The sequence below is a fragment of the Panthera uncia genome, chromosome F1 (assembly GCF_023721935.1).
Source record: "Panthera uncia isolate 11264 chromosome F1, Puncia_PCG_1.0, whole genome shotgun sequence".
NCBI classification, from domain to species: Eukaryota; Metazoa; Chordata; class Mammalia; order Carnivora; family Felidae; genus Panthera; species Panthera uncia.
This window is the reverse complement of record NC_064813.1, coordinates 40,358,355-40,380,078: the sequence shown is the minus strand read 5'-3', so window position 1 is coordinate 40,380,078 and position 21,724 is coordinate 40,358,355. Positions and strand designations below refer to the sequence as shown.

At 44.5% G+C, this 21,724-nt stretch overlaps 2 protein-coding genes across 12 annotated transcripts in view; one reads left to right on the top strand and one right to left on the bottom strand.

The window, feature by feature from the left end:
* Positions 1-7,106: 7,106 nt before the first annotated feature.
* On the bottom strand, positions 7,107-20,935 carry TMEM183A (transmembrane protein 183A). Of its 3 annotated transcripts, none has more exons than XM_049634393.1 (8): positions 20,735-20,935; positions 20,447-20,536; positions 19,449-19,616; positions 14,468-14,627; positions 13,341-13,521; positions 10,806-10,886; positions 9,059-9,214; positions 7,107-7,813 (listed from the first exon to the last, which is right to left on the bottom strand). In XM_049634393.1, the coding sequence occupies exons 1-8, from the start codon at positions 20,841-20,843 to the stop codon at positions 7,628-7,630; spliced, it is 1,131 nt and encodes a 376-aa protein (XP_049490350.1). In that variant the 5' UTR covers positions 20,844-20,935; the 3' UTR covers positions 7,107-7,627. The 3 variants fall into 3 exon arrangements, with proteins under 3 accessions (XP_049490350.1, XP_049490351.1, XP_049490352.1); XM_049634394.1 differs by having other exon boundaries at positions 14,468-14,624; XM_049634395.1 differs by lacking the exon at positions 19,449-19,616.
* An 86-nt stretch (positions 20,936-21,021) lies between these two features.
* Positions 21,022-21,724, top strand: part of LOC125925418 (alpha-1,6-mannosyl-glycoprotein 4-beta-N-acetylglucosaminyltransferase-like) — a 31,207-nt gene continuing 30,504 nt past the window's right edge. For 3 of the 9 annotated variants that reach the window (XM_049634392.1, XM_049634387.1, XM_049634383.1), the window contains exons 1-2: positions 21,022-21,253; positions 21,563-21,631. The gene's annotated coding sequence lies outside the window, so the exon portion shown is untranslated. The remainder of the gene's footprint in view (positions 21,254-21,562; positions 21,632-21,724) is intronic. The other 6 variants (XM_049634390.1, XM_049634386.1, XM_049634385.1 and 3 more) reach the window with 5 other exon arrangements.

The following is a 21,724-nucleotide window of genomic DNA, read 5'->3' as shown; positions in this document are numbered from 1 at the left end:
CATTCCTACTTGGAAGGGTTCTCCGAGGTCACGTAGGCCAACCTCCCACACAAGGTGGGAGTTCCTTCTACACATCCCTGACAGCTCAGTCTTCATTTGATTATCCTTCGGGAATGGGAGCTCACCGCTAAATGAGGTAGGCCTCGTTGTCCTAAGGAAACTTTTTCTTGCACCGAATGCAAGCCTGTCTCCCCTCTGAAATGACAGTCATCCATCTGAAGACAGTGGCCATGAAGTCACATCAGCCACATATTTTACTTACGAGACTTCAACTCCATTGGCCAAGCAAAATATGCAATAAAAGCCTCTAATGCAAAGCAGCTACTTCATCTGACACTTAACCACTAAATTATACTGTACATACTCTCTTAAAAATCACTGCACATATTATACAATTAATATACCATAAATACTATTAATATAATGTATATGTTGATCTACAGTAACGCTACTGTTCAGCATTAGAGACATAAACCCATACACCATGCTTCATGGGAGATCTGGGGATTTTCACTTTACTTACTGCCTATAGAATCTAATTCTCCCACTGAGATGTAAGACCACACTGTGGTAAGCCCCAGGGGCTTCTCTGCTCTAGGTTAAATATTTCTAGTTGCAAGGCAGCCCTGCTTCTTTGAACCCAGGCAATCAGGAGACAGACCTCTTTGATTCAATCCAACAACTACATATTGAGCTGATTTCCATGAATCCAATACCGGATTCTAAGAGTTGTTATAGATTCAAAAGGCGTGTGAGATATGCCGTCAACCCTCAAGAAGTTCACAGTCTACTTGAGAGGACAGAGATAGAGTGGTTCCCCCCTGCCCCTTCGTCGATCCACAGTCTCATTTTCTGGGATCTCAGCTACCTGTGGTCAACCACAGAGGATCCTCCTTCTGATGTATCATCAGAAGGTCAACAGCAGCCTAAGGCGACATCACAGTGCCTACGTCATTCATCTCGCTTCATCTCATCTTGTGGCCCTTTGTCATTTCACGTCGTCACAAGAACAAAGGTGAGTTCAGTAAGATGTTTAGGGAGAGAGACCACATTCACACGTAACTCTCATTACAGTCTGTTGTTACAATTGTTCTATTTTATTACCAGTTATTGTTGCCGATCTCTCACTGTGCCTAACTTATAGATTAAACTATCATAGGTGTGTAGCATAAGAAAAAAAATATACCATACATAGGATTTGGTACTATCCACGGTTTCAGGCATCCACGGAAGGTGCTGGAATGCCGTGGGTCCCCCTGCAACAAGGGGGACTACCGTATACAAGAAATGGCTCGAAAGCAACAGAGAGTAGCACGTGACCAAACAACCCGTCTCTGACACAGCCTTGGGGTCAGCCCCGAGCACCACCTGGAGTATGTCCAGTTGAATTAACCAGTGGCAGTTTCTCCTCCCAGCTCTCTCAGAATGAAGCAGCCCTAGCCAAGCCCTCTCAGCCCGATAGGCAAGAAGCTGTTCCGTGCTGGAGCTGGCCTCGCCTGGCGGAACAGAAGACACCTGACGGGAGAGGGGTCTGTAGGACCCAAGGTTCTCTGAGACCAGAGCAATGCACTGGGCAGCAATGTTTCCTGTGGGATTGGAGGGCCATTGCCAAGGAGAAGAGGGCAGTCCTCAAGGCCCGCCCAGCCCTGGAGTTTCACACCATCCAAGCTCAGAGCTCCTTCTCCCACCGGCCCTGCCCACTCCCACTTTCCCCCACCGGCCCTGCCCCATGGCATTCTCAGTTCCCACAGGCCCCTCCCTGCACAGCAAAGACTGAGGGTCCCCTAGAAGCTGCCCCTCTCAGATTTGGCCAAGCACCACCGTCCATCAAAGTACTTTTTACCCCACTAGCCATCCACAGTGCCACGCTCCTGTGAGCCAGCACCGTATGCCCTCCAGAGCTAATTATAGGTCAGTGAGCTAGCAGGCCAGAGGGGGGACAGATGGTGACTTCATGTGGCTGCAATACACACCACCCCTCCCTGTGACCTCCCCTCCATTCCTCCTGATTCCATACCTGGGACCTAGACTCTGAAGCAGCTTTTACTCTTGTGGTCCTCTCTGCTCCTTACCACCTCCTCTCCAGGACACACATGCCACACACAACCCCATGCCAATCAGAAGCCACACCTTTGCTCCTACAGCAACCCATCCAAGGGCCTAAGGCCCCAGGGGAGAGTCCCCCCGGCATAAAAAGGCCTGCTGAGGATATGTCTCCATATCCTAAAGCCCCCTTGGTCTCCGGCTCCCTGGCCCTACCGAGCCTTCAAATTTGACTCCTCCTCCCCTCCCCAGCTCGCACCCTGCTAGCCTCATAGGCTCTGAAAGATCCACTGAAATCCCTGACAACTCTTGGCAACTCTAGGATTCCAGCAGTCAACTCAGAGAAGAGCCCTAGGAGCCTGGTTCCCTGCCCTGCCCTGCCCCTCCAATCCCTCCTTATCACCCAACTGCCAGACCTCATATACTCCACGGTTCTGACATCATGACATGCTCATCGGCACACGCCCAGGTACCACTAAATGAGATTTCTCACACCCCCTTCCCCACACTCTTCTATCTTCCACAAGAGGGCATCTCCCACTGTGCCGAGTGTCTCGTGCATTCTTGGCCTCTGATAATCATTGTGCGATTCATCATCTCATTATTTGGAGATGCTATTTATCTCAGGCAGCCTCCTCGGGCCTCAGGACAAAGTCCTAGAAAATAGCTAAGAAAAATCGTTCAAACTGTCCCTTTTGCTAAGGCAGGTTCTCTTGGGACTACCTGTCCAGTTAATAGTGGTAGTGGGTGGATGGGTTGGAATCCAGTTCAGACAGCTGTTTGAAAACATGTAGACAGGGCTCTGCTTTTTCCTAATCCAACAGCAGTGCAACAAAATGGGAGCGGGGGAGTTGTTAACAGAGTGTGTACCTTTCAGCTGCTCCATAGCAGTAAATTGCCTTCAGAAGACCCAGCACATAGCATCGTGCTTGGCACACAGTAGGTACCAAATAAATGTTTGCTGGGTGTTGAACAAGAGTACTAGGTATCAGTTCCAACAGCTCTGGAAAGACAGGGAAGTCCCTGAAACCTGGCTACTGGAGGGGCCTGTTCAGCTCCCACCAGGAGGGGATCTCCATGCTAACTAAGCAAAGCCTCTTCCTTAACCACTCGCTCACCACATAGAACAGCAGAAGAGCAGCCCCAACAAACATATCCCTCTAAATGGATACTGCCAGCAGACCCCTCTCCTCAAAGGTGACATCAGCTCCTAGTGGCACCTGGTCCTGGATCCCTCCTCCTTCTCAAAGAAAACCACCCACACCACATTTCCAAGTCCTCCAACCTGACCTCTCTCTTCTCACCCACCATCAAAACCTGCAGGATCTATACTGGAAAACACTCCTACTGCGTGGTTCAAAGTCAACTCCCCACTCCCATCCTCCCAGTTCAGGAATCTATTCCAGCCCTCTTTTCCGGTTGCGCCCACTCTCACCCCCACCCCCACCAGACCTCGGGTTGGCCGCTCCTTCCATCCCAGCCCCGGCACTGCGGAGATGGGGGCATTTCTGGCACAGCCTGAGACCGGCAGTTCAAGGAACGGAGAGCCAGCGATATTAAGAAGGGGTGTTAGTAGCAACGCGGGAAGGATTAAGACCCCCGGCAAGCTCGAAGACCTCAGTACCTCCTGTGCCCAAAGCAGCGGAGCCGGCCCAAGAGCTAAGAGGTGCTTTTTCTCTGACTCTCCTGGATGGGAAATGGGGGCGCAGTCCATCTAGCTCCCACCGGGAGACTTGCCAACTCAGCCCCCCTCCTCCGAGGATGGTGGAGATGAGGGAGAACTCCACGCCCTCCCGCAAACCGGGCATCGCCCCCCATTCTCACCCCCAAGGGCACAGGGCACTGCAAAAGCCGGCGAGGGGCGGCGGAGAGAGCAATATCTATGCCAGCCGGGGACGACACATCCGGAGTAAAACGGAGCTGTTTTCCAAGGCGCGCTAGACAGAGACCCCTCCCCAAACTGGAGGGGAGCTGGAGGTGGGAAGAAGAGGCATCCTTTTCCCAGCCCGGGTTCTGGGCGCTCACCTGCCTGCAGTCGTCGAGAGCCAGGCAGCTCAGCTCCGAGGCGGAAGGGAGCCGCCCCCGACTCGGGGGAGCCAGACACGTCCTAGGGAGCGGAGCGAGCGCGGAGGTAGCTGCAGCCTCCGCCAGCGCCTAAGCGCCTCGCCTCTAGGCCCCGCCCCTCCCTCCCCTAAAGGCCCCTGGCCCCGCCCCGAAAGGCGGGGCCTAGCCGGCTCCCCCGAGGCCACGCCCCTGCCCCAGCACGTGACGAGAGCCGCTATGCTACTGCGCGCCATCTTGGCTTGGCCCAGAGAGCCCTTCTGAGGAGGTGGAGAATCAGGGTTTTACCCAACAGCACTTAAGTGTCGGGGTCCAGCAGTCCCCTGCCTCCTTCCCAGGAGCACACGTCCTGCCCCTCCATTTGTACTCTGCCCTTATTCCTAATCTAACCACCAGCTCCCTAAATTGGCCTGTCCTGGCCTTTGAATGGTTGCCAATGGTTTGTCACCTTTCACACCTGCTCTCATACCACTTTATTACTTTTCTTTTGGTTGCATCTATTTCCTAAGTGGGGAACCTTGAAATCCGAATACATTTCCGAATACACTTCCGATACTTCAATGAACTGTATGGCTAGCCTGAATTCAGGCACCCGTCCGTGCTAACACTGTTACTAGAATATGAAATGTCTGTTACATGCACATAGTATGAAGACAGTCTCCATGCCAGATTCCTGACTGACAAGTTTTACTTAAATCTCTCCATTTTCCTGAATTGCTCCATACCGTGTCCCGTGTGGCTATTAATTGCATCTTTCCCATCTGGTTTGTGAAGTCTCATCACAGTGCCTACTCAATTCTTTAGGATACCCAGTGCGCACTGCTACAAGTGTGAAGAATTTTTATATACATGCAATGTGTACATATTTATAGATTTACACACAACATGTTCCGGATCTTCTGCAACTAATGCTGTATGTAGTTGAAATCAGAACGACACATAATACCGTTCTTTTTTTTTTTTTTCTTTCTCCCAGTATATTCACCAATTGGCTTAGTTTCCTTAGATCTTCGGTGGAAGACAGGAAAATCTGAGTAATTCTGATTATGGGGGTGAGAAACACAGCTAAATTTGTGTAATTTTGTTTGTCTGACCCTGAGAGCAAAATCAAGAGATATACTTTTAAGAAGTGAAAATTACAAAGCAGTTTTTACAAAAGTAGTCCAGAAAGTTCCAACTCTTCTCCAGGTGGCTTGGGGTTCTTCAAAAGGAAATCCCTGGGACACTTCACACATCCTTTCACTAAAACATGAATCATCCTAGAAAAGGCAACTTGGCCAATGCAGAAGGAAGGCTGAAACCGTAACCAAGTGTTTGTCAATATCATGCTAAGAAAACAGCTGAGGAGGTATCTAATATTGTATCAATCATCACCACAAAGTTTAATACCAAAACTTAGAAGTTGAGTCAGAAGACAATTATTAAGCCAAATTAGTTTCACTCCCCTTTTAAAGGTACCTCCTAAATGGGGTATACACAATCCATCAGAATAATTCCCTGCTGCTTCATGGCATCATTAGTCCAGGGAACCAGAGCTCTGTGCTTCTTCCCTTCTGCCTCAAAAAAGCAACTTTTGATTGTAGGCCTTTGCAAGGTGTTATTGTCCTTGGAGGGGGGCGGGGGTTGTTTATTTTTATCATTCACATACTCAAATTCTGATTTTCACTGACCCAGGCTCACTTTCCATGTGAACAGCTTTTAGTACCACCCTCAGTGTGGGGTAAGGTTTAGCTATTAGCAGCAGTCTTAAACAGATGCTTCCTAAGAATATTCTTTAAATAGTAGGGGTTAGGGAGGATAGTTAAGGAAAAAAACCACACGCTAATTTAACAGTTTGGTTTGTGGTAATAATTACCCCCATAAGATTTACATGGCTTGAGACTATTATCTGAATCTCATGGCACCATCCGGCTACTATCCAGCTCACACCGGCTAATTTGGGGGTCTGGGGAGGGAGGACAAGTAGCAAGGTTATCTTGTTAGGAAAGACAAAATAAAACCAAAAATCCCACCCACGAACCTCTTCTCAGAGTACATCAGCTACAGCAAGTCCTCTAACAGGACATTAGCATTTCTGCAGGGATGTAAGGCCAGTCTCCTGTAGGCACACAGAATGATAGGCAGCATAGGGCAGGCCAGGGCACAGGCAGATCACGAAGTGCTTATAGTTCAGGAGGCTGGTTTCAACACAGAATGCATTTTTTTTTAAATGACCTTCAGCATAATAAATGCCTAACAATTCAATGAAAATATCATTATTCTTCTGCCTTTCTTGGTCTGTTTTGCAATTTACTTAGAAACACATATTCCAGGGGCGCCTGGGTGGCTCAGTCGGTTGAGCGTCCGACTTCGGCTCAGGTCACGATCTCACAGTCCGTGAGTTCGAGCCCCGCGTCAGGCTCTGTGCTGACAGCTCAGAGCCTGGAGCCTGCTTCGGATTCTGTGTCTCCCTCTCTCTGCCCCTTCCCCGCTCATGCTCTGTCTCTGTCTCTCAAAAATGAATAAACATTAAAAAAAGAAAAGAAAAGAAAAGAGAAAAGAAAAGAAAAGAAACACATATTCCAAAGACTCTTTCATATATACCTTTTAGGCTGATTACGGATAAGGTATACCACAATCAAATTTTTACTTACCCTCTTACTTTCTTATCTATGTACAATCTGCCTCCTCCCTTTTGCCACCATCTACCAGAGGGAATGAAACGAACTTTTTAACTGTGGGACAGCAAAAAGACCTGGGTCAGAATCCTCCACCATTTATTGGCTGCATGGCCTTGGGTAAGTCACGGATTCAGTTTTCTCAACCACAGAATGGGACCAGTATCACCTACCTTGCAGGATCATGAGAATTAGTGTTATCGTGTAAAGTTCCTAGTAGAGTACCAAGGGCACAAAGTCATCATCACCACCACTATCAAGCCTCGTGCAAAAATCCAAATTGGCAAAAAAATATTTATGCAAATATCCAAAAGTGATTTTTAAAGAAAGATACACAAGTCAATCTTCTAAGATTCTGAAAACCCTGTCACCTGCTTTATTTCTGGAGGAGGGTAAAGGGAGAAGAGAAAATATTCACTTGAATTTGAAGGGGAGCTTAATGGGAAGCAATAGTAGCAACAATTTTAGGCCTCTAAGGCTCCTCTCTGATCACAAGGGAAGGCTGAAACTTCCTTGTTTGGAGATTCAAGAGTTTAATTTTTCCCTAGAGCAAGATCATCCATTTTTGCTGGGATAAAAGAATAAAGAACAACAAACTCAATAGCACCAAATGGGATTTAACACAGAAAATGGGGCCAGGTTTCTCCTTTCAAATGCACATTTTTTACATTAAAATATGTTTATAAATCATAGTTGTTTTTCCTCTCGATTAAATCCTTCTCCTTCCCCTACCAGGAGCCCGGGGAACTGGAAGAGCACTTGCGTTACTGACCAGATATACAATCCGGACGCCCCTTCCAAACCGGAATCTGATTACTAATGGACTGGCCCAGCTCAGGGCTGCCCTCAGCGACGAGAAGCAGTAACTATGCTCTCAGGGAGAATGGGTACTGAGGATGCCACCAGTCAAAGAGTCGAACGCTGTGCACTGGGTCCAGGATGATTTGCACGCCCTGTTCGCTGCGCAGTTTCCGGCCGCCACGGACAGGAGAGTCCTGGAACACCAGTCTCACGCGATGATGCCGCATGTCCGTGCTCACATTGATAGTAAACTAGCAGAGAAAAAGCAAATTCAGTCCCCAAATCCAACAACCTTGTTTTCCTACAGCTTACTCTGAAATAAGACAGTCTAGACAAAATTTACACTGGCTGGGCCACAAAATGAAATTTCTTCATATTTAAACTCTGCTAAAGAAAGCCTCTCAAATAGCTGAGTAAATCAGGATACACACACACAGACTACCACTGAAGTCAATTTTTAAAAACTGGGTGGGAGCTATACGAAATGACTTGAAGGCATCCTGATGAGATATTTTGAGCAAGTCAAACAAGATGCATGAAACATACATCTGATCACATGTTTGGTAAAATGAACCACACAATCTCTAAATATGTTTATGTATATGTTGGTCTGTACAGAACTGTAGGAGCATGAAGTACAGGGAATCTGAATATATAACTAGGTCATTAATGTGACTTAACCTTGAGGGAGGGGAGAGGTGCCTAACAACCAACACAGCATGTATGATAGAATCTCAATTATACAAAATTATTTAAGAGAGTGGACGTATGCATGTACATAATAATGGACACAATAAAGAACAACTCCCAAAAAGTTAATAGTTATAGGACAGTCAACGTCTAGGTCACCTTTCCTTTCTCGATGTATTTATGTATCATTTAAGTTCTTTCCATGACGTATGCATTATTTATTTTACCATTAAAAAAAGAATAAAACTATTTTCAGTGTGGAGGTTGGAACCCCACGCAGCTCTGAACATAAGCCTAAAGGACAGCGAAGATAAATCGCATGAACTCTCAAGTTCCCAATCCAGTCAAAATTTTTAAAAACTTGGAAAATAGGCCAGAGACATATTTGTTGTTTACTAATCTAATTCTTGGCTAAGGCTTGAATAGTCACCATCACACAGGGGACCGAGTGGTCACCCTACATTTTAGTATTCCATTTATGACACCACAAGCACGCCTCGAGGTCCTGACATACAGTGCTCATATATAAGCCTCCATATTATCCCTGAAAGGATGATGTTTCTCCAATATTAACGATAACTGTACAAAGATGCAAAAAAGACATGAGATAAGATATTCTCAGATATGATTAACTCCTCCATAAATCTGTTCCTAATATATAAATCTGCTTTCAGAATTTAAAAAAAAAAAAAAAACTATTCTTCAAAGATTTCTTCCTCGATGATTAAATTTATAAATTTCTGTCCAGCCCTCCGTATAGTGAGAGTATGTAAAAGAGCTAAGAATGACACGCTGTCCCCACTTACCAGGGTAAATATCATTCCCATGACAATTGGAATAAAGATGAAGTTGAGGGTAGTGACCTGTAGTAGGCAGCAGTCCTGGTCTGGGTTGGTATGAACATCTTCGTACTGAATGGGAGGCTGCAACCCTCCCATACACTTGCTCTTTAATCTAGGGGACTGAAGAGAAATGAGAATTACTCTCATAGCTTAGAGGAAATGTTCATGGCTCTAAGACTCCACCCGTGAAAGTCCTATGGCTCAACAAAAGGATAAGATCCCTCTTCTGTCACCTCCTCTCTTTATAGACATATTGGTTTCTATACGGATCAAGGAAAACCTGCCTTTTGAAAGAAGAGGAAACACATTAGGATAAGCAATGTGGCAATGGGTATATGCTTCATTTAGGCGGGATTTCCGGCCTTCTGGCAAGAAATGGAAACTTATAGCTCTATCAGAAGCTCTCCAATGTTTGAAAGACTGCAAATTCCTTGTGACTTGTTGGACTCCAAAGAACATCTGCTGCACAAATGGGACAGAAGCAGAAGTGGCCGTCTAATTCCAGTCACCATAAATAAAAGAGTCGTGAGTCTCAGAACTAAAGGAAATCTCAGCATTCACCTTTCTGCAGTTAATTCCGGTCTCAGCTGGAACACTGCTGAGACTGCCCTGCAGCTCCTTCCCAGAAAGATCCCATGGTGGACCTTCTATCAACATCTAATGGGTATCACAGATTGAGGACCTCTTATTAGCATCAAATGATTAGAGCCAAAATTCTTCCCTAAAACCACGTTTAAAAAAAAAAAAAAAATCAGATGGAAAAATATTATTTACTTTCATTATAAACCTATCTGTAACTCACCTACCATCAAGTGCAGGATAACTAATCGCATTTATAATGCATCTCCTTATAAGATACTAAGTAGGGGAGACAGAAGGAAGAAATGAGCCTGCTGAGGACAAGAAGTAAAGACAAGCAAAGCAGACCCTCACAGAGGCCAAGATCTCAGGTATAGTCCAAGCAAAAGGCAGAGACAGAGTAGAATACTATCTCCTCTTCTTATACATAGCCTCTTGGCAGCCCCTTTCCTCAGGGCCTCCCCACACGGCCTCAGGTGTAAAACCATACAAATCACTGTTGTTTGCAAATACATTTGCTTTGAAAAACAAAAAGTGATAGGCAAACAACCCCAGTACATTGTTATAACAAGTTTTCCCCTTTTTCCCATGTTTAGAAAGTCGTCAACTATACTGAAAAGGTAATAAAAGAGTGCAATAAACTCCTGTATACCCTCTATCATTAGATATTCCATTTTCTCTCCTCCCACCTCTCTCTCATGTTATGTGTATACACACATATACAAATCACACGCACGTTGGGGGCAGAAGGGGCAAAGCCATCTGAAAGCAGCACTGATGCACCACCTTATTCAGCATGGATGAAGACACATATAACCAGTGTCACCGTCATACCTAAGAAATTAACAACAATTTCCTATCATCTCATATTCACAGCATCCTCAAATTTCTTGAATTGTCCCCATGTGTCTTTTATAGCTCTTTGTTCCCCGATTCAGTGCCCACTTTGCATTACACTATTGTACCACGGGGTCTCTTTCGTATAGGGTAATTCCTCCTTCCTTTTCTTCTCATGGCATTTCTGTAAGTTTTGATGTGTACTATTTGATTTTAATAAGGCAGTTTTATGCCTAGTGAAATTTATTAGAACAGCATAGTGCCTGAAAAACAACAAGAAGATACGACTACATACCTGTTTTTTGAACTTAAAGTTGAATTCCCACATTGGTTCCTGTCTGTTCCCAACAATCTTTCTGCACCAGAAAAGTAAGCACTGTAAGAAAAAGAAAAAAAAGTAAACCAAAAATAAATAAATATAAGACAGAAAAGGAAAAAAATCAAAATAAGGTCACAAAAAATAACCAGCAAAAACCTGTTTGACAGCTCTAAAGCCAGCCACAGTCCCAATGCTGAGATTTTACTTTGGCACAGATAGAGACCCCTCCCCGCCAATTTGACACTGGTGCAACATGAAAAGACACAGTCCCAGGGTTATTCAGTAAAGAGAAGAGGGACCAATATAAGTCAACCTCAGATGCTGTTGAGGTCAACCCCCACTGTTCTCATCTTTAAAGACAGAAACATGGTCTCTAGAGACTGGGACATTCTCTGATTCAGCAAGCCACTCCTCTATATGAAAATATAAGGGCAGCCAGTAGCCACCAGGCAAGATGATAACAAAGCCATAAGGCAGGCAGAGATGGCCGGTCCTGTAACAGGAGCAAGTCACTCAGGACCTTCTGGGAGCAGACAGCCGATGTGAAAACTACAGAGCTGGGCTGAATTCAGTCTCAAGTAAGCCCCTCAGTGAAAGTCAGGCTACAGCTAGGGTTAACACAAGAAGTTAAGTACCTCCCAGGGGATAAGGGGTGGGTCGTCCGCCGTGCCAGCTGTCCTGCCCTTCAGACATGCCCTGTACGTCCTGCTGTTCCATCAAAAATAATGGGCTTGGCTTTAAGGGGCAGACACTTCTGCTGCCATCACAACGGCTCCAGTGTCCCATACAAGCTATGCTATTGAAAAGAGAGAGAGGGAGAATCAAATACGAAAAGCTGGAGTCCAGGAACGTGGGACAACTTCCTTTAGGCATGCTGCCAACTCCCTGAATGCCATGCGATTGTGGTTATACAAGTGGCAAGGCCATGCATGGGACACCTGCCACTGCAGGTCCCACATCCTCTTAAGAGATCTCTAACAACAAGGCACGAAAGAAGCAGCCAAGAGGCCTGGGCTTACTATCTGGAATAAGACCTTAGGTTTCACCACCTTGGCTTTTTATAATCTACTTTTAAAAAATTAACATAAGTGATAAGACTATGAAGCCAGAGGTATTTTCGATTTAGGCAGTAGCACTTGCATTGTGCACTGGAGCCGCTAGGATGTGTCAGGCATGAGGAGTTCGCCCAGTGCTGCTCTACTCCCAGCAAATGACTCACACCTGGCATGATGTGTAGCTTTGGGATGATCCCCACCTCCTCATACTTGGGCTGATACTATCAAATGTTTCTGGGGGAGGCAAACTGCAAGTGTGAGATGATATACCGTCCACTCATATTACTAGCGGAAGCAGCTGCTGGGTGAAATTCTACTCGCCCCGCATTCTACACTTGCCCTAAAGCCACCAGCGAGTGTGGTATTAAATTGAGCTCAGCCCATAACCCTGATCATCTCAGTCTGCAATCCTGGAAGGAACCTCGATAATCCTGAAACCAACAGTACCCTTTCAACCAACATGTAGCAGGTAGAATAGTATCACACTGGAGCTAAACTAGGCGAGAAGAATCAGAACACCCAAAGCGCAGCAACAAAATAGAAGAGAACGGAAAGTGCTACAGAACACCAGAGCTGGGGTAGGAACAGAGTAATAAAATTTACCCACAACTCATAAGAGACAGAATGTAGACAACGGTATTAGTTGAAGGAGAAACAGGCTGAGGCATCAACTTGCCTAAGTGATCGTGTCTGTTGTACTGGTCTAGCTCGGCAAAAGTGGGTTCGCTGGATATTTCAATATGGCGAAAAGGAGAGAAAGGACCAAAGGCTAATAGACCTATTTACAAATCAGAAGAATGCCAGATACTTGAGTACAATGTATGAATAAAAACTACTGGGGAAATCCCAAGATATAAGAAATAGCCTAGGACACAGCAAGAATTTGAGAGAGCTAAAATCTACGAGCGCGAGTACCTTATACTCTCTGAAATGACCTAGCCCAGAGCTTGGCAACAGTGGGCACTTAGCATAGGCTAAAGTCTGTACCAAAACCTTTTAACGAGGTCAACAAGAAACAAGAAGCCTAGACATCAAGGTCACATTCAGAAAAGAAAATTACTAAGGTGTTCGTGTTATATCTTTGCATCGTGATTTAAAGCACCTTGTAAGAATTACAGTTTACATCTACCGTTTGAGTTGTGCTCTTCCTAACCCAAACCATCAAAACCATCTCAAGTGATCCAATGTACAATGCATGAGAATAAAGTAAAGAGAATAAAGAATATGCTAGAAGCACAAGAAAGCTTTAAGGTAAAGGTAAGAAAAGCCAGCCCAGCAGAGCAGGAATGTCTTAGAGAAGTGAAACCCTTGAGTCCTGAAAGCTTCCATTAGTCCCCTAGCAGCCTGGAACCTATAGCCCTAGCCCTCCCCATCAGGAAAGCTGGAGATAAGCCATATTAATAGGCCCACCATACAAGAGTCCACTAGTTAGGCGCCAACAATAATTCTCACTTACTTTGGAATTCTTTAATGTGCTGGGAGTGCTTTCTGGAATGGCTGGATTCTTGGAGATTCGAGCAGCAAATGGCTCATACATATGGTACAGAGATCGGATCACACATGCCCGGAGACAGCGCAGCTTCTCCATGGACTCTGGTCGCAGGCGCAAAGGCAGAGAGGCATCCAGCGTGTAGTGCCTGAAACATGACACATTACTCCTACCAATATGTGACCTATCTCTCCTGCTCTGGGTCCCCTAGGATTCCTACTCTCCATATGAACCTAACTGTATGATTCTACTGGCCAGTAGTTAGCTTGTCCCCAGTGTTCTCCCATGCACACACGTGTACACACACACACACACACCACCACCACCACCACTTCTTCATTTCTTAGCTATTTTTACTTCTTTGCTATGCAAAAACCAATTCACACAATCTTGTAATCCCGCAGTCCACTCATGTGTTTCATGTCTCAACAAGTTCTCTACATACTTCCACCTCAACATCTCTCCCCATAACATCCTTACTGAGAGTTTATAATCTTCGTTACATTTCTGCATCTGGTAGCAAAAGCTAGCCGTCTTACTAATTATATCATTCACTCGCTCCTCACTCTTCACCTCTACAACTATACACCGGGCAACATGAGTACAAAAACTCTACGATACTTCATGATAATTAGCAAACTAAGAAACAATGAACCCAGTTAGAAAGGTAAGCAGATAGACATCTGTAGCTTTTGAAAATTCTAGTTAAAATAAACTTATGAAGAAAAGTCAAAGACCACTCTTTGTGAGACCCGAAGCAAGACTTTTTGTCGAAAGTGGATACTGGATCGGGGAGGGGGCAACCATAGGGAAGACAATTACCTGGATGAATTAATAACACCAATTTTAAATTAAAGAGGGGCTCAATTTGGGATGAGCACTGGGTGTTGTATGGAAACCAATTTCACAATAAATTTCATATTAAAAAAAAAAAAAAAAAAAAAAAAGAGGGGTTCAAGGAGTCCAAAGCTAGGCTCATGCCCGGCATGGAGCAGAGAAAGTGAAAACAGTCACCAGCCAGGGAGTAGCTCCAAATCATAATCAGCAATGAAATCAGCTACAAAGACAATAGAGTGAGCTCCCTGTGGTCGCACCTTCGGTACAACCTGGTCCAAAAGGCAGCAGTGCAAGTGACAGTCCAGGCATTCTTACAAATCAGGGAAAAATTCACAATGTCCTCAGGACGGATATAGGAGGCCAGCAATAGCCAAATATCCATGGGATACTCTTCTCCTCCAGCCCCGTCCAGGTCTTCTGAAACAGAAAAGAGAATATAACCTTTGACCTTCTATTACACACATACCTAAAGATCCCCAATGATTTCAATTCTCCCAGGGCTTGCACTGTTAAAAAAACAGTTTTAAACAGGTCCAAGAAAGCCTGTCAGGCTCATCATTTCCTGCTTATTCTAGCTGCTAGAAACTTGCTTCCTGTTGCCCAAGTGACTAGGTCATATTCTTAAAAGGCTTTTATTTAACTATTCAAACACTATTTTGAAGTTTGCCAAAGTACTTCTGCATACATTATACCATTCCACTCCAATAATTCTTCAGCAGAAATAAGGAAAATATTACTGTGCCCATTTTATTAGTAATAAGACACAACCTTGGCACTAGGTTAAGGTAAACAGAACCCAGGTTTTACTCCAAATTCTAGCTTTGCACCACGAACTCTGCCTCTGGGTGGCTCAGTCGGTTGAGAATCAGATTCTTGATCTCAGGGGTGCCTGAGTGGCTCAGTCGGTTGAGCATCCAACTTCAGCTCAGGTCATGATCTCACAGTTCCCAAGTTCAAGTCCCGCATCAGGCTCTGTGCTGACAGCCTAGAGCTTGTTTCGGATTCTGTCTCCCTCTCTCTCTGCCCCTCTCCTGCTCATGTCCTCTCTCTTTCTCTCTCTCTCGTTCTCTCTCTCTCTCTCAAAAATAAACTTTAAAAAAATGTTATTAAAAAAAAAAGATTCTTGATCTCAGCTCGGGTCTTGATATCAGGGTAATGAGTTCAGGCCTCATGTTGGGCTCCACCACTAGGCATGAAGCCTACTTAAAAAAACAAAACAAAATATTCTGCCCTTGATTTCCCTCACAGTCCCCATCCACTAAACATTTTCTTCAATTCAGTCATTCTAAAAAAAAAAAAAAAAAAAACAAAAAACTGATTTTAAAATGGTATGATGAAGCCTCAAAGTGCAAACTAAATAAAACAGCAGGTAAGTTACAGCATATCTTCATCACTCAATAAATGCCTGTAGGGGCGCCTGGGTGGCGCAGTCGGTTAAGGGTCCGACTTCAGCCAGGTCACGATCTTGCGGTCCGTGAGTTCGAGCCCCGCGTCAGGCTCTGGGCTGATGGCTCGGAGCCTGGAGCCTGTTTCCGATTCTGTGTCTCCCTCTCTCTCTGCCCCTCCCCCGTTCATGCTCTGTCTCTCTCTGTCCCAAAAATAAATAAAAAACGTTGAAAAAAAAAATTAAAAAATAAAAAAAATAAAAAATAAATAAATGCCTGTAGACATGTTTCTTTCCTTCCAGTTCCTCATTTCATTGCCAGTTTGACCTATGATCCTGGCCAGGAGCATTCAGTATTCAAAGATGCCCTGTGACAATGTATCCCCACCTCCTCCTCCTTCAGACCTCATCAGGGTTCATTCTCTTAACTCTGAGGTCCATCAGATGTCTCAAGTTCAAACAAAAACTCACACTCTATAAAGATATCTGCACCTGGACAAACCCTAACCCTAACCTGTAATTCAGACCTAGTCACACAACTATCCAAAGAGAACTTTTCTTCTTTCTCTTTCGTGGGCAAAAGGACCCTACACTACCTCCCCAAAGCTGCCTCTACTTTTTTAGCTAACAGCTTCCTGCAGCTATATGACTCAATCAGGTTGTTGCATTAGATTCTTCGTTACACGGACCAATGCCTCCAAAACAACATCCTCTTCTCTGGTTGCAATTCTTCCTTATAATTTCTGGTAACCATTTAAGGTTAAGTGTGCCATGTTTGGGCCCCACCTTCTCCCACATTAAATCTCTCCCTAAAGAAGAATGAAAAGGACTATCAGAATTTCTCCCACTGAGTCCCATAAGGAGCTTTACAAAGCAGAGTGCTGTTTAAAAATGTTCATCTTTAGGGACAAAACTTGGCAACTACTGAAGAACTGTCAGTGTTTGAAACATCATTATTAAGAAATTTCAAGATGCAGGAAATGGAATCAGTAAAAGAAAGCCTCTTGGAGATAAGCCATGAAGGACATAAAGAACTTTGATAGATATAGCTTAAGAGAAAAGTATTCCAAGTGAAATAAACAGTAAACATAAAGCCCAGAGACCTAGAAAAACAAAACACATGTGACAGCAATAAAGAGACAAGCCTAACAAGATTCTGATACTATTAAGAAATTACTATTAACCTTTTTAGACAGGATTAATTTTGTTGTTGTTGTTAAAGAGTATTTGTCTTTTGGAGGGAACTACCAAAATATTTACAGATAATAACAGGATGCCCGGAAATTGTTTCAGAATAATCCAGTGTGTGTGTTGAGGTGGGGGAGTAGTGGTTGAAACAAAAATGGCCATAAGTTGATAAGCGTTAATGCTGGGTAACAGCTATATGGGACTCATTATACTATTTTCTCTTCTTCCGTATTTGTTTCATTAAAAAGAAGCTAAAAAGAGAAGGTAAAAAAAAAAAAAAAGACCAGTCTGACTAGAATGAAGGAACCTAATGGAAGTAAAGCAGAGCAGAGAACTAAAAGATGAATTATAGTTAAACCTGAAAGCCACAAATTATGTATCTGGTAAGTGACTTGTATCCTGAATACACAAAGAATTCTCACAACTCAGTAATAAAAAGATAACCCAACTTAAAAATGGGCAAAGGATGGGGTGCCTGGGTGGCTGTTGGTTAAGCATCCACCTTCGGTTCAGGTCATGATCTCATGGTCTGTGAGTTCGAGCCCCACATCAGGCTCTGTGATGACAGCTCAGAGCCTGGAGCCTGCTTCGGATTCTGTGTCTCCCTTTCTCTCTGCCCCACCCCCACTTGCGTTCTGTCTCTGTCTCAAAAATGAATAAATGTTAAAAAAAATTTTTTTTTAAATGGGCAAAGGATTTGAGTAGACATTTCTCTAAAGAAGACATACAAATGGGCAATAAGCACACATGAAAAGATGCTCAACATCATTAGCCATCAGAGAAACACAAATCTAAACCATGACATACACCTGACATCCACTATGATGGCTTTAATTTAAAAAGTCAGACAATAACAAGTGTTGGTGAGAATGTAGAGAAACTGGAACTCTTTACATTACTGGTGGGAATGTAAAATGGAAACTACAAAAAACACACTGGCAATTACTCAAAAAGTTAAACCAGAGTTACCATGTGATTCAGCACTTTCACTCCTACCCAACAGAAATGAAAATATACGTCCATACAAAAACTTGTACAAGAGCATTCACAGCAGCATTATTCAAAATAGCCAATAGGGGCGCCTGGGTGGCTCAGTTGGTTAAGCATCCGCGACTTCAGCTCAGGTCACGATCTTGCATTCCATGGGTTCAAGCCCCGCGTCAGGCTCTGTGCTAACAGCTCAAAGCCTGGAGCCTGCCTCAGGTTCTGTGTTTCCCTCTCTCTCTACCCCTACCCTGCTCACACTCTGTGTGTCTCTCTCTCAAAAATAAACACTAAAAAAAAAAACAAAACTTTTTTAATGTTTTTTTAAAAAATAGCCAAATAAACTGAAGTACTGTTATATCCCACAAAATGGATGAACTTGAAAACATGCTAAATGAAAACAGCTAGACACAAAAGACCACATATTGTATGATTCCATTTATATGAAATGTCCAGAACAGGCAAATCTATAGAGACAGAAGGTAAATCAGTGGTTGAGGGTAGGCTAGGGGGACCAGGAGGATTAGGAGGAAATGAGGAATAATGCTAAGAGGTTTGGGGTGATAGAAATGTTCTCAACTCAGATCATGTTCATGGTTGCACAACTCTGTAAACATACTAAAGCCATTGAATTGTACACATTAAAGGAGTGAATTTTATGTCATTAAAGAGATTTTAAAAGTCTGTAAGCTGTTCTCTGGAGTGTGCCCAGAAACAAAGCAAAGCAAGAGAAACCTCTAAAAGCATGGTGATGATGAGTAGGGATTTCAAGCAAAAAATTAAGGAACAAAGAAATGTGAGGAATGTCAGTATTAACTTTGGCCTTCTGGAAAACAGTGGTATCACTGACAATAACTGGCATAATTGCAAAGCGATGTCAGTCCACTAATTATTGACTGTTCCAATATATTTTAATAAATACAAATATCTGTTACCTGGCTCTCAAGTACAGATCAAAGTTCTGGCACATCTGACACCAAAAATACACATATCATTTATACATTAGCTTCCCCTAACTCTAGCTGATCACTGGAACCACTTTAGCTTTAAGAACAGCTATTCTGGGTGCTACCCCAGGAAAGCCTGATTCATTAAGTCTAGAGCAAACCACCGCACGACAGTCTGGCACATTATATTCTGTTAGTTTATTTTTCTTTGTTTCATTTGTGTGAGTTTTATTGGCACTAAAGTATAAAATCACATAATTTTCTATTTCCCACAGTATCTATTAGACATAAGCAGACATTAACAATTGCAGAGCACTTAAAAGTCCATAGTAATATCTAACCTCAGCTGAAATGAAACTGGTTATATACAATCCACATATTTAGGAAAACGTTTTTGGTCACATCTTTGCTTCCTCACCTGTTCAGAAATCCAGAAATGCAAAGGCTTTTTGTGTTCATGTCACCATACGGGTTTTTACCTACCAATGACATGTTCTCAATGAATGGCTAGTACAGTCGAATTTACAACTCCAGATTGTAAGATTGACTCTTACCAATCTCCTTTCCTCTCAAATTTAGACAAAAGTAGAAAGCGCTAGTATATTAAACCTGTCCCACTACTAAGATCCAAACCCTGGTTCTCCACTGGCTTCACCTCTTGTGCTACTGAGAAAGCGAACAGCTTCAAGTGATCATGACAGACAGGACTAAACCAAAAGGGAACAAGCCCTATACCTTTGTGCCTCTTGCTCTTTTTTTTTCTGGAGACGGTTCTCTCATGGATGCTCTCCTCCTGAGCATCCATCTCATCACTGCTGTCAATGATGTCACAGGGCTCACCAACCCCAGAAAGAGCTTCCACTGCAGGAACCTGGGAGGCTTCCAAGCCACAAAGAGATTTTACTAGAAGAAAATAAGGGGAGAATGAGATGGCAGAGTCCCATCCAGAAATACAAATGACACGACTTAGGCAGGATATCAGCATCCAAGAGGAAAAGAAAAAGGGGGGAGGGGGGAGCAATAGTGTGAGAGAGCCTGCTGAAGAAAGCTGAGAACCAACAAGAAAGAAATTTTAGCATTTAAATACAAAAAAACTGGAAAGCAAATGAGCAAACTGACTCCAAAGTTGCAGAGATTGACTCCTTAAAAGTGTCAACTTCAGACCTGAAGAAAAAGGGAGTGCATTATTATTCTTCCACTATAAACCCTGTAGGATAAAAACAAAAGGTTAATGCTATTCTTGTTTGCATAAATTCTGAGAAGCAATGAGAGAAAATGAATCCAATTTAACCCTGTTCCTAAGCTAGAGTCAGTGGGTGCCAGATAAAGGCTTGTAAGAGAAGCATGAGAAAAGGAAAAGCACACTTCAAGGTTATCACACAAAGAAGCCAACTGCAGAATAACTGAGAGTACATATGAACCACAGGAAAAAGACGAATAACCAAGAAGGAGGCAGTGAAAATTACAGAAAAGTACACAAAGATATATATATATATTTTTTTTTTGGATGCAAAAACAGAAATAAAATATTTCTGCTACAGAAACTGCTACTGCTCTTGGCTAATCCTCCCTTTCCCCTCCTCATACATAAATGACTACTCAGGACGGCAAACACGTTTATGGGAAGATGCCCAAAGGATTGCAAGAAAAACACTGAGGCAGGATCCCAGGAAAATGAAACACCTAGTTCTGTCTTCACGGCCTGAGTCTGAAAAGACTTGTCGGCAGCCTACCTTCCTGCTGAACAGCATTGGCGACGGCTTTCTTGACCCGTCCAGACCTCACGACCGCCGGATCCGAGTTGGCATAATCCGCCACGGTCACTGAAATACAGCATCAACCCTCAAAGGAGGAGGCCTTCTCTCGTCAGCGTCCTCCCCGCCTAGACCTCCTGCTCACTGCAGGTCCCCGGCCCCAGCCGCTCTCCCATTACAGGCAAGCGAGCGCTCGCCCCGGCGCCGTCCAGCCCCCCTCCCTGCCGCCAGCAATGAGCCTTTCAACGCCCCCACCCCCTCGCCCACCTCGTCCAGAGCAGGCGTCGTGGGCCCGGAACTTGAGGCGCTTCCCTCTCTTGGGCATGGCGACCGTATCGGGGCGAGGCCGGCCTAGCGGGCCGGGACCCCGGGCCATGCCTCGGGCCGGAGAGCCGGCTCCGGGAGCCGTGCGCCAGCTCCGCCCGGCTCAGCGGCCATCCCGCACCGGAGTCCGCCGCTCTCGCGAGGACTTTAGGCCAGGGCTCCGCGTCGCGTTGGCGGTCGACGCCCCATTCGGAAACCAATCACGGCCTGGTCTGCGGAGTACGTCATCATCCAGCGCCCACGGATCACCTGCGTCTGGGTTCCGTACCGAATCGACCTGAGTCTGGGTTGCCGTTGTTCTGGGCTGTGTGGGGTTTCGCCGCACCTCTTGAGAGGTAATTGGTGTCGCAGACCTGGAACCCACGCCGGCGTGGACTAGAACTGCGTTTACACCCTGGTATCCACGATTTTTCTGCTACCGCCTGTGTCCACACTCCAGGCTCACTTCAGACCCAAATATCCGTACGTGGTCAGCTTTGTGCTTGCTAGTCCAACCTGGGTCTTTAAGAGTCTTCACTCTGATTGCTTATCCAAAAGTTATAAAGTTCTGAACTCTCAAAATGGAGAAGGAGGTTCTTAAAAGTTTTTCAATGTACCACCGTCCCCCAAACAAAATACTAGAAGGATCGATGAGGAGAGAAAATTGTCTTTGTATTGATAGAGAAAAAAGTCACCGAGTGAAGGTTACAGCAGGACCCTGGACTAAGCGCTAGTACGAATAAGAAGTTAGTGTTCTGAGTTATGTTTTTTGTCCTTCTGGCTTCCTTGCAGCTCCCAAAAGATGCTGGTACTGGTCTTGACATCCAAACTGCAGGACCCACTAGCGAATGCCACCCTAAGGTATTTAGGAGACTCTGGTTTTTAATGTGATTACGTAATACATAAAAGTTCATTAGGAGCAAACCACTGGCCTTTAATTAACATTGTGCTAAT

Excerpts from the sequence above, each read along its gene's own strand:
- TMEM183A (XM_049634393.1), bottom strand. The coding sequence starts at position 20,843 with ATGGCCCGGGGTCCCGGCCCGCTAGGCCGGCCTCGCCCCGATACGGTC. Across the intron at positions 20,537-20,734 it reads CGACGCCTGCTCTGGACGAG|TGACCGTGGCGGATTATGCC; the intron begins GTGGGCGAGGGG and ends GCTGTATTTCAG. Across the intron at positions 13,522-14,467 it reads TGGACCAGGTTGTACCGAAG|GCACTACACGCTGGATGCCT; the intron begins GTGCGACCACAG and ends GTCATGTTTCAG.